This window comes from Oenanthe melanoleuca, chromosome 5 (genome assembly GCF_029582105.1).
Source record: "Oenanthe melanoleuca isolate GR-GAL-2019-014 chromosome 5, OMel1.0, whole genome shotgun sequence".
NCBI classification, from domain to species: Eukaryota; Metazoa; Chordata; class Aves; order Passeriformes; family Muscicapidae; genus Oenanthe; species Oenanthe melanoleuca.
In genome coordinates this window covers 55,019,783-55,032,681 of record NC_079339.1, presented here as the reverse complement: position 1 = coordinate 55,032,681, position 12,899 = coordinate 55,019,783, and the positions used below count along the sequence as shown (strand labels likewise).

The window sequence follows — 12,899 nt, the reverse complement described above, 5'->3', positions numbered from 1 at the left end:
GTCTGTGTACATACATTAAACTTCCCAAAGTAGTTACTGAATTAAAGAATTGTAGAGCCCAAAAGAACCACCTACACATAACACTGATGTGAACTTTAAAGCTTAGTTTGGACGAAATTAAAGCTTTGTTTCCAAAGAGGTACAACTGTTGGGTCAGATAATTTTGATGCTTACGGGTTAAACTTAATAAACTTAAATATTGTGTATTTATTAGTAATGATTCATTACTTAAAGAGCTGTTTAATTAAACAGCTAAGCACTGGTGGCTAGAGGCAGGATCTGTTGGCAAGTGTTCTCCCCTGTTGCACTGCCCAGTGAACCTTTCCCGACAGTGCAGTGGGATCTGGGAGCATCCTGCCCCTGTCAGGCTGGGCAAGCCCCAGGTCAGCATCTGTGCCTGCTGCCCTGCTCCTGGCCAGGGCACGCCTCTCACTCTAATGTCACTGCCCAGAAACCACACTCAATTCAGCTTCACTCCAGAGGCACGCTCCTCTGCACCTATTAAATTAGCATGAGCTGTACGCAAGGGCGAGCTCGCTCCATGATGTGTCAGTTTTGACTTACTCGCGCTTTGAACGACAGGTGAAGGTGTTTCCAGGGCAGAGCGCGCTCCCGTCCCGCCGGGCTCCCGCCTCACGCCTCCCGCCGCGCGCAGGCGCCGCGGGGCTGGGCGGGGCCGGGCGCGCATGCGCGGAGCGGGCGCGGCGGGATGAGCGCCGTGCCGGGGCTGAAGGAGGACTGCGAGGAGCTGCTCGGCGCCTTCCAGCGGGCAGACACCGTCCGCTTCGAGCGCTTCGCCGAGCTGTGGCGGGAGCGCCGCTTCCACAGCGTCTTCTAGTGAGTGAGGCGGGGCGGGCGTGGCTCCCGGGCGGCCTCAGGCCCCTCGCCGGGCCCGCAGCGCCGCTGCTCCGCTGCCCCGGGCAGGGCCCGAAGGGATCGCGCTGAGCTGAGCCCTCAGCCTGGCTCGGGGAGAGGGGGCTCTAAAGAAAGGGGAGCATCGCTCCCTCTGTAATGATGGAAACCGGTTAAATTCAGTGTATTTCTCGCTTTAGGAACGTGGGTGTTTTCAGCGGTGACTCCGCAGGGAGTTTGTTGCAATCGTGAGATTTAAAAGTGATCGCAGGACACTGCATGTTTCACTGAACCGTAGAATATCCTGAGTTGGAAGGAACGAAGACGGATCTTGCAGTCCAATGGCTCTGCACAGGCTGCTCGCAGGCCCTGTGCCTGAGAACCTTATCCAAACTCTTCTTAAGCTGTGTCACGTTGGGATTATTTGGGTCGTCCTTTGCAGGGCCAGTACTTGTACTCCGTGATCCTTGTGAGTCCCTTCCAGCTGAGGACATTCAATGATTCTATATTTTTAAAACATCTAAAGCTTGTTTTTGCATTATGGATTTTTCGTGCAGTTTTATACTTACCTGCTTTAACGTGCTGATTTTTTTTTTTTTTTTTTTTTTTTTTTTTTTTTTTTTTTTTGTTGTTGTTTCTTTGTTTGCTTTAGTGGTAGAGTAAGAGCTTTGGAGAGGAATAAGCTCACAAAGAAGACTCTAGATTTGGTCCAGCAGTACTTCTTGCCCCCCTACTCCTTCCAAATCCGAGTTGGTGCTCTGTACCTTCTGTATGGACTCTATAATGCCCAGCTTTGTCAGCCAAAACAAAAGGTAATTGTTCCTGAGGTTTTATTCTCAGAAGATCCTAGGCATAAGATATGTGGTACACTGCTGTCTGCTTTGGCATCATAAATGGTTAGGGGATTTCCTCTGACTTTCCTCAAATAAAAATACTTGAAGCCAGATTGGAACTATTGGGAAAGGTAGGGACAGAGAATGTGTTCATCAGCTGTAGGGTGAGCCCCATTACAGCCTGAGTTACTCTTTAGAATTCAACAGAATGGAGACTGAATTATTTCCACTTCCTATAAACTATAAGAGGAATTCATAAATAGACTCAGAGGGTGTGTGCCTGAATGACACCTTCCTTGCTGCATTTAGGATAGGAGACCAATATCTAAAGGAATTACAAACTCAGTGCAAGGAGAACAATATATGTTGTGTGCACATGCAAAGTTGAGTCCAAATTCTTTAGATAACAAGCCAAATTTTGAGTAGTCTACTGATTGATGCCATGATGTCTCATATTTTGACCTCAGAGAAATCAATAACTTTTTATGAAGATGAATTTAGGCAGTTTTAAAGCCTCTGCTGGATAGCAGCTGTAAGAGGGTACACGAGTTATCAAGAAAGCCAAGCAGAGACAAAGTGAAGTGGGCAGAGTGGATGTGACAGGAGAGAAAGGAAGAAATAAGGGAAAGAGAACATTTATGAGCATTTCAGTGGCAGCACAACCTGGTATGAGTATTGTTTCCTAATCACTAGTGAAGGGAAGTGTCCTAGGTGCAGACTATTTTTCACACACTTCAGAAGATCAAGAATGAATGTTTTCAAATATCAAAAATATTGTGTTCCATGTCACTGTCAAAGAAAGTATAATAATCTTATGTGCATAAAATAATGATAATAATAACAAATGTTCTAGTGGGATCCTAGAAGTCAGCCCAGTTACTTTTTATGGTTGAAATATTGGTTTAACAAAATGTGACTCTTTTGTTGCAGATCAGAATTGCACTCAAGGATTGGCCTGAAATCCAGAAATTTCAGCAGGATCTGCTTGACTCCCAGCATTATGATGCAACCTATATCTTTAGGAGACTGCGACTTGCCAGAGCCTTCCATTTCACAGCAATGCCAAAGCTAGTGAGTTATTACATGACTGACTTACATTTTTAAATAAAATATCCTCATCTTCCAGTGGCTGACAGTGCAACAGCACTCGTGGGTAGCTCAACCTCGAGGCCATGTTAAAATGCAATACATAGGTAGGTGATGAAGAGCTTGGAGGATGTTTGAATTTTCTCACCTGAAAAATATTTTTTCAGTATCTACTGTTCCTAATAGATTTGAGATGCCTTACCAGTTAGGGAAATTAGTCTGGATTAAATTCCTAATTACTAAATAATGGTACTGGATTAAATTCTTAGCTAGAGAATAATTTGTAAAAAGTGCTGGCTCTGAGCATGTGACAGGAAAGCTGTTGGTGAGATGGTTTTATGCCTTTCAGTGTCTCCCATCTCCTGATTGATGGATATGCAGTAGGAATTCTCAAGAGGATGTGCCATTTAGTTTTCTTTTAGGTTACAAGCATTTCCTCTTGTTTTAGCTGACCTACAGGAGGAGTAAGAAGAAGATTGCAGAAAATCCTTTGAAAGAAGAATTTAAGGACCCAAGTAACAGAGTAAACAGCCTCATCACTAATGATGTATTGGAGGTACAGTAACCTTTAAACTACAGATTAATCAATGGGGTTTGTTTTGTTTTAATTTCTCTGTTGTGCAAGAGCTGTCACTTCTCTAATCAGCATAGTCTTGTCCTTTGTCAGTCTCTTTTGGAATGCAGACTAAGGTAATTTTACCAGACACTCAGAAGTGTGGCATTTAGTTTGGAATAATTGTGGTACCTTTTTCAATACCAAAAGATGCCCTAATGTTTTGTGGTTTTGCCTCAGTAAGATGTAAAAGGGTGTAAATGGTTAATTGCCACTTAGAGAAAAAATGGAAAATGGGGGGGAAGTATGGTTTTTTGTTTTTTTTTTTTATATGTCTGCACATTGCAGCTGGAGGATTGATACTTGTGGGAATTTGAATTTACTTATCTGCAAGTTCATAGCCTTCTCTCACCTTTATTTCTCTGTTCAAACCTTGTTTTTTGAATTATATGATACATTTTATAAAAACCTGAGTAATTCAAGCCAGGTAAAGGTTCTTATACCACTCAATGATAGAACTTTCTTTGCCATTTTTTCATTTATTGCTGGCAAATGTGTAAGGTTGACTGCAGTGGTACAGAAATCTGTGAAGTAAAATGTTTCCTCCAAAGAAATGAAAATAAACCACAGTGTCAGAATGAACCCTGTGTGGACAGTGAAGAATAACCTTCTTAGTTAAAATAATACAAGATATTCTTTCTTTTAGCTTATTTGACGGGTCATTTCTAGTTAGCAGAATTTCTTGGCTCTAAGACTCAATCTAACCAGAATCAGTTTCTAGCATTCTTCCTGGTCCAGTGGCCTCCTTAGAATGGTTTCTGTAACCCTGGGGATTGAGGACTAATATTATTTTACTGCTGGAATCTTCTTTTTCCTGAAAGACACTTTTTTAAAAAATAATTCCAGGAACTGATGAATATTCACTACCACTATCAGAAAATGAAGTGTGTCATTTCAGCTGACAAATCCCAGCCAGACAAGGCCCTGAGCTTGATAAAAGATGACTTTGTGGTTAATCTCAAAGACATTACCTTGGAACATCAGGAATGGCTGCAGAACAGAATGGTAGGTACTACCATGCTGTGGTGACTTAGCAGGTTGGCTGATCATGTAAGAACTGGATTTCTTGGTGTGATTACCTCTGAGCTGGTGAATCTCAGACTGAAGGAGAAGGAACTGTGACACTGAAGGCATGGAATGTGTAAAATCTGAGGCAGGGGTGTGGTGTGGAGGAAAGGACTTGTGGGTGATCTTGCCTCTGGGATACCACAGCTGACTGCTGAGAGGGAAGCCCTGGAGGTCTGACCTCATAAAATACCTCTATAACACATTCCTGGATAAAAGAAAGGCCACAGTGTAAGGTGGAGGTAGAAAATGGGCATGTTTGTAAATACTCATCTTGTTTTTTTACAGGTCTTTGATTTTAGCTGTCCTGTATATGACAGATGTTTTAAGAAAAACACTTTTCTTCCCACAGAGATTATTCCGAAATGCTGAAGAAATTGATAAAGCAGAAAACAAAAAGAAAGAAGAAGCTTCACTAGCATCAGAGGTAAGGAAACTGAACTACTTTGCTTCACCTCACAGCCCAGACCTGTTCATTTTTTGACTTCAGATCTTGGGCTAAGCAGTGTAGATCAGAATTTGATAATGTCAAAATAAACTCCAGGGACAGCTTGTGGGACTGGTTGCTTGCTTTTGTTTTTAACTCACATTGTTTTCTATTGAGCTGTGAGCATTTACTGCTGTGACAGTTCTTAGATGATCACAATAAAAAGTCTCTCTTAGGTAAGGAGGGAAAAGCTCTGTATTTTCTTGGCCAAACTCCTGTACACTTCCTCCTGGAGTTTCAACTTAAGGCAATATTCATTTTTAATGCTACAAAATTGTCTTGTGTTGTACTTGTCTGCTTAGTTCAACTTTGAATTTGGGTAAGATGTTTCAAATTTGATTTTTCTCCTCCTGGGCTTCGTAACAGTGAAGGCAACCAAAATTATGCTTTCTCTTTTTAATGAAATTTGAACTTTTTTTTTGCTTGAAGTCCCATTTTGGTGGCATTGAAATTATGTAGAACTAATTATAGAGTTACAGCTGCAGTGAGATATTGCTCAAGTGTTTGCCTGATGTAATATCTCATTTCAGTACTGCTGTAATAAAATGTGACTCTTTTCTGTTTGGACTCTTGTTTCTTTACAGGGTTCTGAAAGAGCAAGTGCCCTTGCCAGAATCAAATACAAGTCTTATTCTGCAGCTGTTGAGGTGGGTATGAAAATTGACAATGGGGATGTGTTTATTTTTCAAGAACAGTTTTAAGTACCAGTTTAATGTAAATGTTGGGTCAAAAAGGAGTTAAAACTGCACTCCTAAATTCAGTTTTTGAATGTTCTAGTTTCCCTAACAGCAAGGAAACCCAGAGCTCTTATTCCTGTTAGATTTATGGAACAATGCAGATAAGGCCTGTGCTTGGGGAATTTTCATTTACAGGGTATCTTTTAATGTCTACATGTTGTTTAAGTAGATGAAATTTTAAGATGTGTAAAAATACCTAGGTGTTTAATTGCTCAGTTTTCTTGGATCTTAGATATTGGAATCTTGTAAGATGCCTGTGAAAATGGGATGTGAGAGTTTAAACTCAGTTGCAAGTTCTTGGAAACTTTGTTTCAGTAGCTTCTGCCTTAAAAGAATGTTGTTGGTTTGTCTTTTTCTTAACAGTCCTATGAGAAACATATTAACTTTTTTTAATTAAAATCTGACGTTGAAATATGTATCATTAAATGAAACAGAGCTCTGGATTTTATAATAGTCCAGACTTGTGAATATGCAGTGATGTTTTCTAGGCACTTAAGCAAAACGTGATGGTAAGGAGGCTTTACAGAGCAGCAGATTTTAGAATTTCTTTTGTGTAGTGGTTGCAGCCTGGTGTGGGGTGGTAGTAATAGAGAATGGATTGGAAGTTAATGAATATTTCATTATCTGCATTTGAAGTTATGCACCTATTAAACCATTGTCCTGTTAAAACTGAAGAACAGCAACTAGTGGGGGTCCTCCCTCCTTTTCCCTTCTATCCCATTTTGACCCTGACATCAAGTTGATGCTTTGGTCCCTGCTGGTTTGTCAAGTGACCCACAGCAATATCTGGCTGTAGAAATTCAGCTTTTTTTGTGTCATTCAGGTTTCCAAATCCAGGAGACATCGTCAAGTGCAGTTAGGATCCTCTGAATCAGGACCCAGTTGTGGGAAGTCCCCAGGTCGAAGTAAAAAGTCCATCAGGAGACTACAGCCAGCAAGGAGAAGAGGTTCTTCAGAAGCTGGAGGTAATTCTCCATTGCATCCATGAACCTGGGGAGATTGCAAAAGTTCATCCATTGCTTTGCTAGCTTGCTGTTTATCAATGGGAAATTACTTTTTCTAAGGAAATTCTCTTTCTGATATCCGACTTTTCAACTGATAGAAGTTGCTCTGCTAGATCTTTTTATTTGTTATAGGTTAAATGAAACTAAACAACAAAATGATTTTGAATTGTCTTTAGTTTTTGAAGATGGGGATTTAATTTCAAAGTTCCAAACTCTGTTTTAAGACTTGCTTAGGCTCTGCTGGGGGAAAAAAGTTACTGAGGAAATTAATCCCTCTTCAGAAATGAGAATTAGGCAGTGTTGCCTTTCTTGACTTTAAAAGAGTAGATGAAGTGTTTTGGGGCAGTAAGGGGATTTTCAATTCTTGAACTGAGTTGGTGATTAATTTGCTTTAAATTGGTAGTGTTAATTACTTGTTATTGAAGGTTTCTTAGTGAAACCTTCAATATTTTGCAGCCATATTGAAGGTACTGTGAAAAGTAGGTTTGTCTACAGCATTTGACAACATCTCAGGAGAGCAGCAGTGTACAATCTTTTAACTACTGGATGAGGGATGTAGAAGCAAAAAAAAGCTGACAGTGTTTCCTCAAAATTTGTGTGCAGGTGAAATGCAAGTGGCAAAGGAAACTGTAACTCACCATATTGGGATGCCAGTAATCACAGAAGAGGACACAGATGAAGGAGGTACAATGATTGGAATTCTAGCAGAGCAGTGGCTTGTTTTTAAATATCCCTCTGCTGTGTTTTTATAAAAACACAACTTGAAACTAAAAGCTGATATTTTGGATCATGTCTTGTTGCCTTGCAAAAGCTAGATTTGGTTTTAGCCTGCAAATTGTTGCATGAAAATTGAAACTTTGAAATGCCATGACAAAATCCCAATAATTTTTTTCTACATGGATTGCATTGTACTGTGTTCAGAGTTAAAATTGGTCCATTCTTCTATAATACAAGTTTGTCTTGAGGAGTTCCATTGTGTAGGGGAAAGTGATTTTTTTGGCTGGTCACCCATTTACACAAGATGCCTGTTCTGGTAACTCTGGGAACTTAGGAAAGAATAGCCCTTGCTGCCCTCACCTTTGTTGAGGTGGGAGAGAAAGTTCCTCTCTAGCCTTAGTTTCAGCTGGGCAGTGTTTCATGGATTGAGCTCCAGTACAGCAGTAGCATCCTCTGCTGTACTGATTTACCTGACATCGTTGGGGAAGGACTCTGGGAAGTGCTGCAGAGGAGTGAATGGCTTTGCTGTCACTCAGGTTACTGGAAATAATGTAATTTTAATTGGGAAGCAATGGTAAAGCAGATTGCTCAAAGCTTTCAGTGGAGTTGCTCTGCAGAGGTATCAGTGTTGGCTAATATTGAGCTCAGAAGCTTCAGGGTGTGTTCCAAGCTGCTTGAGGACAACATGGCACTGTATAAAGAATCTTTGCAGTTAATTTCCTATCCAAAATTGTATTTAATGGAAGGATATTTAGTACAAGGGATATTTAATACAATTTAATACATTTATGTATACTAAAATACATTTTTAGTGGCATTCTATATTTGTATTTGATGTTTTTAGAAGCAAAGGAGCCATCTCATAGTACTGAAGTGAGATTCTCTGGTGACTTATATTTATAGACAGTGGGAATTCAATCAATTTTAAATGGTCAGATTGAAGGTACTGTGGACCATTTACTATTGTACTTTGTTTACTTTCTCTTCACTTGTCCACTTGGAGACAAATGTTTATTTCTAAATCAGGAGCATTCTCCATTTCCCAGAATTTGCTGGTAAATTCTGAAGCATTAAAAATACACATAAACAGTCTCTTCAGATATTTGTGAGTATTCCATTTGTCAAATTCACAACAAAATCTGAAAGATGTTGGTGAGGAGCAGAAAGCTTTTAAGGTGGAATAAGTTTGAAGTACAATATTCATCAATGCAATTTCAGTTGATATTTTGAATTGTAGTGTGCTGTAGAATCTAGAAAGACTTTTTTCGTATTTAAAAAACATGAGGAGAGGGATTGGGAGGGATCTCAAGAGCTCATCTAGTTAATTTCCTGTGCTTGATAGAATTAATTCTACTTGAACAATTCCCACGAGGGAAGATGGATTTAAAGGCTTGTAAAAAATCCCTTCTCTTTATTTTCTTTCAGGAGTATCTCTCCCCAAGAGGAGAAGACGACGTTAGAGGATCCAGCTGGAGAAGCACTAACGTTCATTTTAATGAAAAAATGAAAATGTCAGAGGCAACACCAAGTGCTTGTTTTGGAGATCTTTGAACATAAAAGAAGTGTCTGGGACCAGAACCACAGGGGATGCTGCAATACTGGTAGTGGCTGGGATACTTCAGCTGTCTCGTGGTGCCTTTATTCACCTGGTGAATGCTTCTTGTGGGAGACTGAAGTTACTGAGTCCTGGATGAGATGGAAAGAGAAGGCTCAGAAAATATTTGCCCCTGTAAGACCTGTCTGTAATCCTTTATCTCTGTACATGAGGTTAATGACTGTTGAAAATTAGTACAATAAATTATTTTTCATTATTGACTCGCTCCATTTTATGGTGTGTAAACGTTACTGGTTTATCATGGCTTGATCCCACACATGTGGAAATGAACTTGCTGATAAACTTTTTGTTGTGCCCTGTCTCCAGCAGATCAGGAGTTATTGTGTATTCAAATGGAGGGATGAAAAGGGTGTTTATTAATTCTGCAGATAATCCTAAGCTGTACAAGAGCAGGACTGGAATTCAAAATGATCTTTATAAATTGGAGGGGAGTGAAAGAGGTGGGTGTGGAAATAAACATGGATCTCATGGCACAGCATGGGGAAATGTTTGCTTGGCAACAGTGCAGCAGAAAAAGCAAATGTACTCAGAATCATCAGCTGGGATATTTTCTGTAAACACTAAGACCAGTCGTGTCACTCAGCCTTGAAAGGCTGTAGCCTTAAATATCCCCATCTGACCACAACAGTTTAAGAAAAATGTTACTCTTCTTGGAATTTCTCCAGATGATTACAGCTATTCTTACAGGAAAATCCAAAGGATTTAAATGTCCTTTTCTACAAGAAGAAATATGAATTAGAAATTTGAAAGGTTTTGAATACAAAAGGAACCTAAATTGAATTTATTAGTTTGGTAGTATGACTCTCAAATGCCAGAGGAATTGAAGTGCTTTTACCTAGAAGAAAAAAAACATTTAAATAGAGATACAAATGGTTTTACTATAAAAAGTTTCCATATTAAATGTGCTGGTTGGCAAGGAGGAATGGGTCAAAATGACAAAAAGATACAGACACTGGAAAAGCTGATGATGAAGTGCCAGTGTTGCACTGGACCTTCTTAACAAGAAAAGAGGAAACACTTTGTAATAAAGCCAGACCTTACTGCACTGTGAACAACAATCAGGTATTCAGTTGAGTAACCAAATCTTGATAGTCTAATCCAAAAGTCATTATTAACTCATATATAATTTTTATAGAAAAAAATAATACTTCTACACAGATTAAACATCCCTATAATGGTAACAACATAGTTATCATACATGCATTTAGTCTTTACTCTTTTTTTTTCTGGTTTATTGTTCACTCTTCCATTGTAATCTTTGTCCTGAGGTTTAGGCTGTGGATGGAACATGCCTGAGATGCAGTCTTAAAAGGACTCGTCTATGGTTATAAAAGTTTTGGAGATATAATTTCTGTAAAGTTTGAGCAATTTGGTTTTATTTGGGTTTTCAGTGATGATGCCTGTGCTTTTCTGTTACCTGCACAAACCCTGCCTCTGTGCATTTCTTCTACATTTTGGTGAGCAGGTACAAAAAGCCAGAAGAGACCTCAAAGGGAAACTTAATCATAAGGAACATGTTTAATACTCTTTAATACTGAGTGCAGTGGCACTTTTTCACAACATAACTATCTAATTTGCCTCTCCTCTTACCTTTGAGCCATCCCAAGAGCTGAGTAAGGTGTGGAATTTGTCACAATTTTTGATAGTGACATGATAGTCTGCAAATGATTTACAAAGCATGCAAAGGCTTGGCTGGGCACAAGGATGGGTGCATTCAACTAGCAGTTATTTTCATATTGTAATCATGAAAACAAATGTTCTGTAATTTGTTTATAAAATTACATAGATGTAAAATGGAAGTCATGATAAAGAATAAACTTAGAACTGCTGACTGTATGCATGGTGATGTTTCAAAACAGTAATCCTAAGAATTTAGAGGCAGCTGTAAGCAGAGTTTCACAATGCTGGAGTAATCTTTAAAAGAAAGAAATCCTTTGCTGCAGTCTGATGGGCAATTAGAAGCTTTGAAAAACAGGAGAGGGACTTCCTAAAATGCTTCATTGAAGCAAGCAGCTGTCATTTAAAAAACCCTCAACAATAATTCTGGACTTCCAAATAGTAATAGTAGTAGCAGACTTTCTGGGGTCTAAATTCTCTCCTGGTTGTAGCCTCAGCTACTGCAGTAGTTAAATTCTGCAAGGAAATTTAATCCCTGTAATGCCAGCCTGACTTCCAGCTGTGCTGGTGGATAGGAGTGAGGCCATATGACAGTATGTCTCTGGATATTGTTACAGTTTTCAGAAATAAATTAAATACATATGTTTTGGCTAAAGCTCCTCTGAGGTAGATGCACAACTGTCTGTTCATCCAAAAGTAATCACTTTCTTTGGCAGAGCTGAAAGATCCTTTTTTAGTGGAGGTTTGAGGCAGTGCTCAGTATTTGCAAGGATCATGTGGGTGATGAAAAGCAAAATAAACGTAAAACACCTAGAGGTGACATCAGTTTACAGAATCACAGAATCAATTATCTCATCAGCAAGAGCATGGCACTGAGTACCTGTCCAGTCTTTTCTTGAAAGAACTGTTTTAAGTGAAAGTATACGATGTATTTTTGTTGTTACTATTAAAGCAACAAACAAGGTCCAATTAAGTCAAGGTAAGTGCAAAAGACTGGACAAATTTAGCTCAAATACCAGCTGGGGAATGCTCCTGAAAGCAGCTGTACTCAATCTGGAGATTTTTGCAGCCTTCAGACTGAAGTTGAATCAGCAATATGAAAGTGATGTGGAAAAATTCCAAATGTCATGGATGACAGTGGAGATTTGTGTGTATATAGCTTAATGTCAATGTAGGTATCACCTCTAGAATAACTGCAGAATCCTACAGTAAAAGGCATTTTGCTGTTTGTTATAAGGCCAAATTTTTAACTCTGAAAGTCTCTTATTAAAAGTAAATTTGTGTTGCTACCAATTGCAAATCTCTACTGTAGTGAGCACAGAGAAAATTAATTAATCATCATCTGCATAAGGACATATTACCAAGCTGGAGAGACTGTTCCATTCACTCTAAATCCTTTCTTTTTCACACTAAAATCAAAAGCAGTCTGCTTTCTTTTTGTTGCCTTTTTGTTTGTTTTTCTTTTTTTTAGGAAAGATACTTTGAGGTTTTTTCTAGTATTATGCTTGTGTGTCTTATGTAACAGTACCCTGTGCAGAGTGTGTATTCTCTCATCACATGAGACATGTATAGCAGGTTTCTTCAAATGGCACTGATACTTTATCCCTTCTTTTCTGGAATATTAATTTTGAAGTTCATTCTACATCTGGAGTTGCCTCTTTAGATTTTACAAAGCTTTCTGTGTGGCTTCCTCAGCCTATTTTCATTGGCCCTCAAATCTGGGCACCTGATTAAGCCAGGTAATGGAATATTTCCCTCCTCCATGTACAGCCCAGCATTTGGAAATGGGACTCCTGGAACTTCATCAGCTACAAGGAATGGAAAAACATGCTAAGCTCTGCCTTGCTCCTGGCACTTAGAACTGTAGAAGATCCTGAGATGGATGGGACCTCCAACAATCACTGAAGTCCAATTCCTGCCCAGCACAGGCCACCCCAAGAGTCAGAAGTTTATCCAAGCACTGAGCTCTGTCAGTGCTGTGACCAGTGCCCTGGGGAGCCTGCTTAGTGCCTGACCACCCTTTGGAGGAAGAACCTTTTCCTGATATCCAACCTAAACCTCCTTGACACAGCTTCAGGCCATTCCCTCAGGTCCTGTCACTGGGCACCAGAGGAGAAATCAGTGCCTGCCCCTCTCTTCCCCTCAAGAGGAAGTTGTAGACTGTGATAAGATCTCCCCTCAGTCTCCTTCAAGCTGAACAGACCAAGTGACCTCAGCTGCTCTTGTATGGCTTCACCTCTGGGCCTTTCACTGTCTTCATAGCCCTTGGGTCA

At 39.7% G+C, this 12,899-nt stretch overlaps 1 protein-coding gene across 1 annotated transcript; it reads left to right on the top strand.

The window, feature by feature from the left end:
- Nucleotides 1-643: 643 nt before the first annotated feature.
- Nucleotides 644-9,218, top strand: SNAPC1 (small nuclear RNA activating complex polypeptide 1). Its single transcript, XM_056493606.1, has 10 exons — nt 644-837; nt 1,505-1,664; nt 2,616-2,756; nt 3,220-3,327; nt 4,231-4,389; nt 4,802-4,876; nt 5,521-5,583; nt 6,497-6,638; nt 7,281-7,361; nt 8,820-9,218. The coding sequence occupies exons 1-10, from the start codon at nt 710-712 to the stop codon at nt 8,852-8,854; spliced, it is 1,092 nt and encodes a 363-aa protein (XP_056349581.1). The 5' UTR covers nt 644-709; the 3' UTR covers nt 8,855-9,218.
- The last annotated feature ends 3,681 nt before the right edge of the window (nt 9,219-12,899 follow it).

Bases quoted from the DNA above. Each gene is read 5' to 3' on its own strand.
- SNAPC1 (XM_056493606.1), top strand. From the start codon at position 710: ATGAGCGCCGTGCCGGGGCTGAAGGAGGACTGCGAGGAGCTGCTCGGC. The intron at 3,328-4,230 runs GTACAGTAACCT...AAATAATTCCAG, and splicing joins TCACTAATGATGTATTGGAG to GAACTGATGAATATTCACTA. The intron at 7,362-8,819 runs GTACAATGATTG...ATTTTCTTTCAG, and splicing joins AGAGGACACAGATGAAGGAG to GAGTATCTCTCCCCAAGAGG.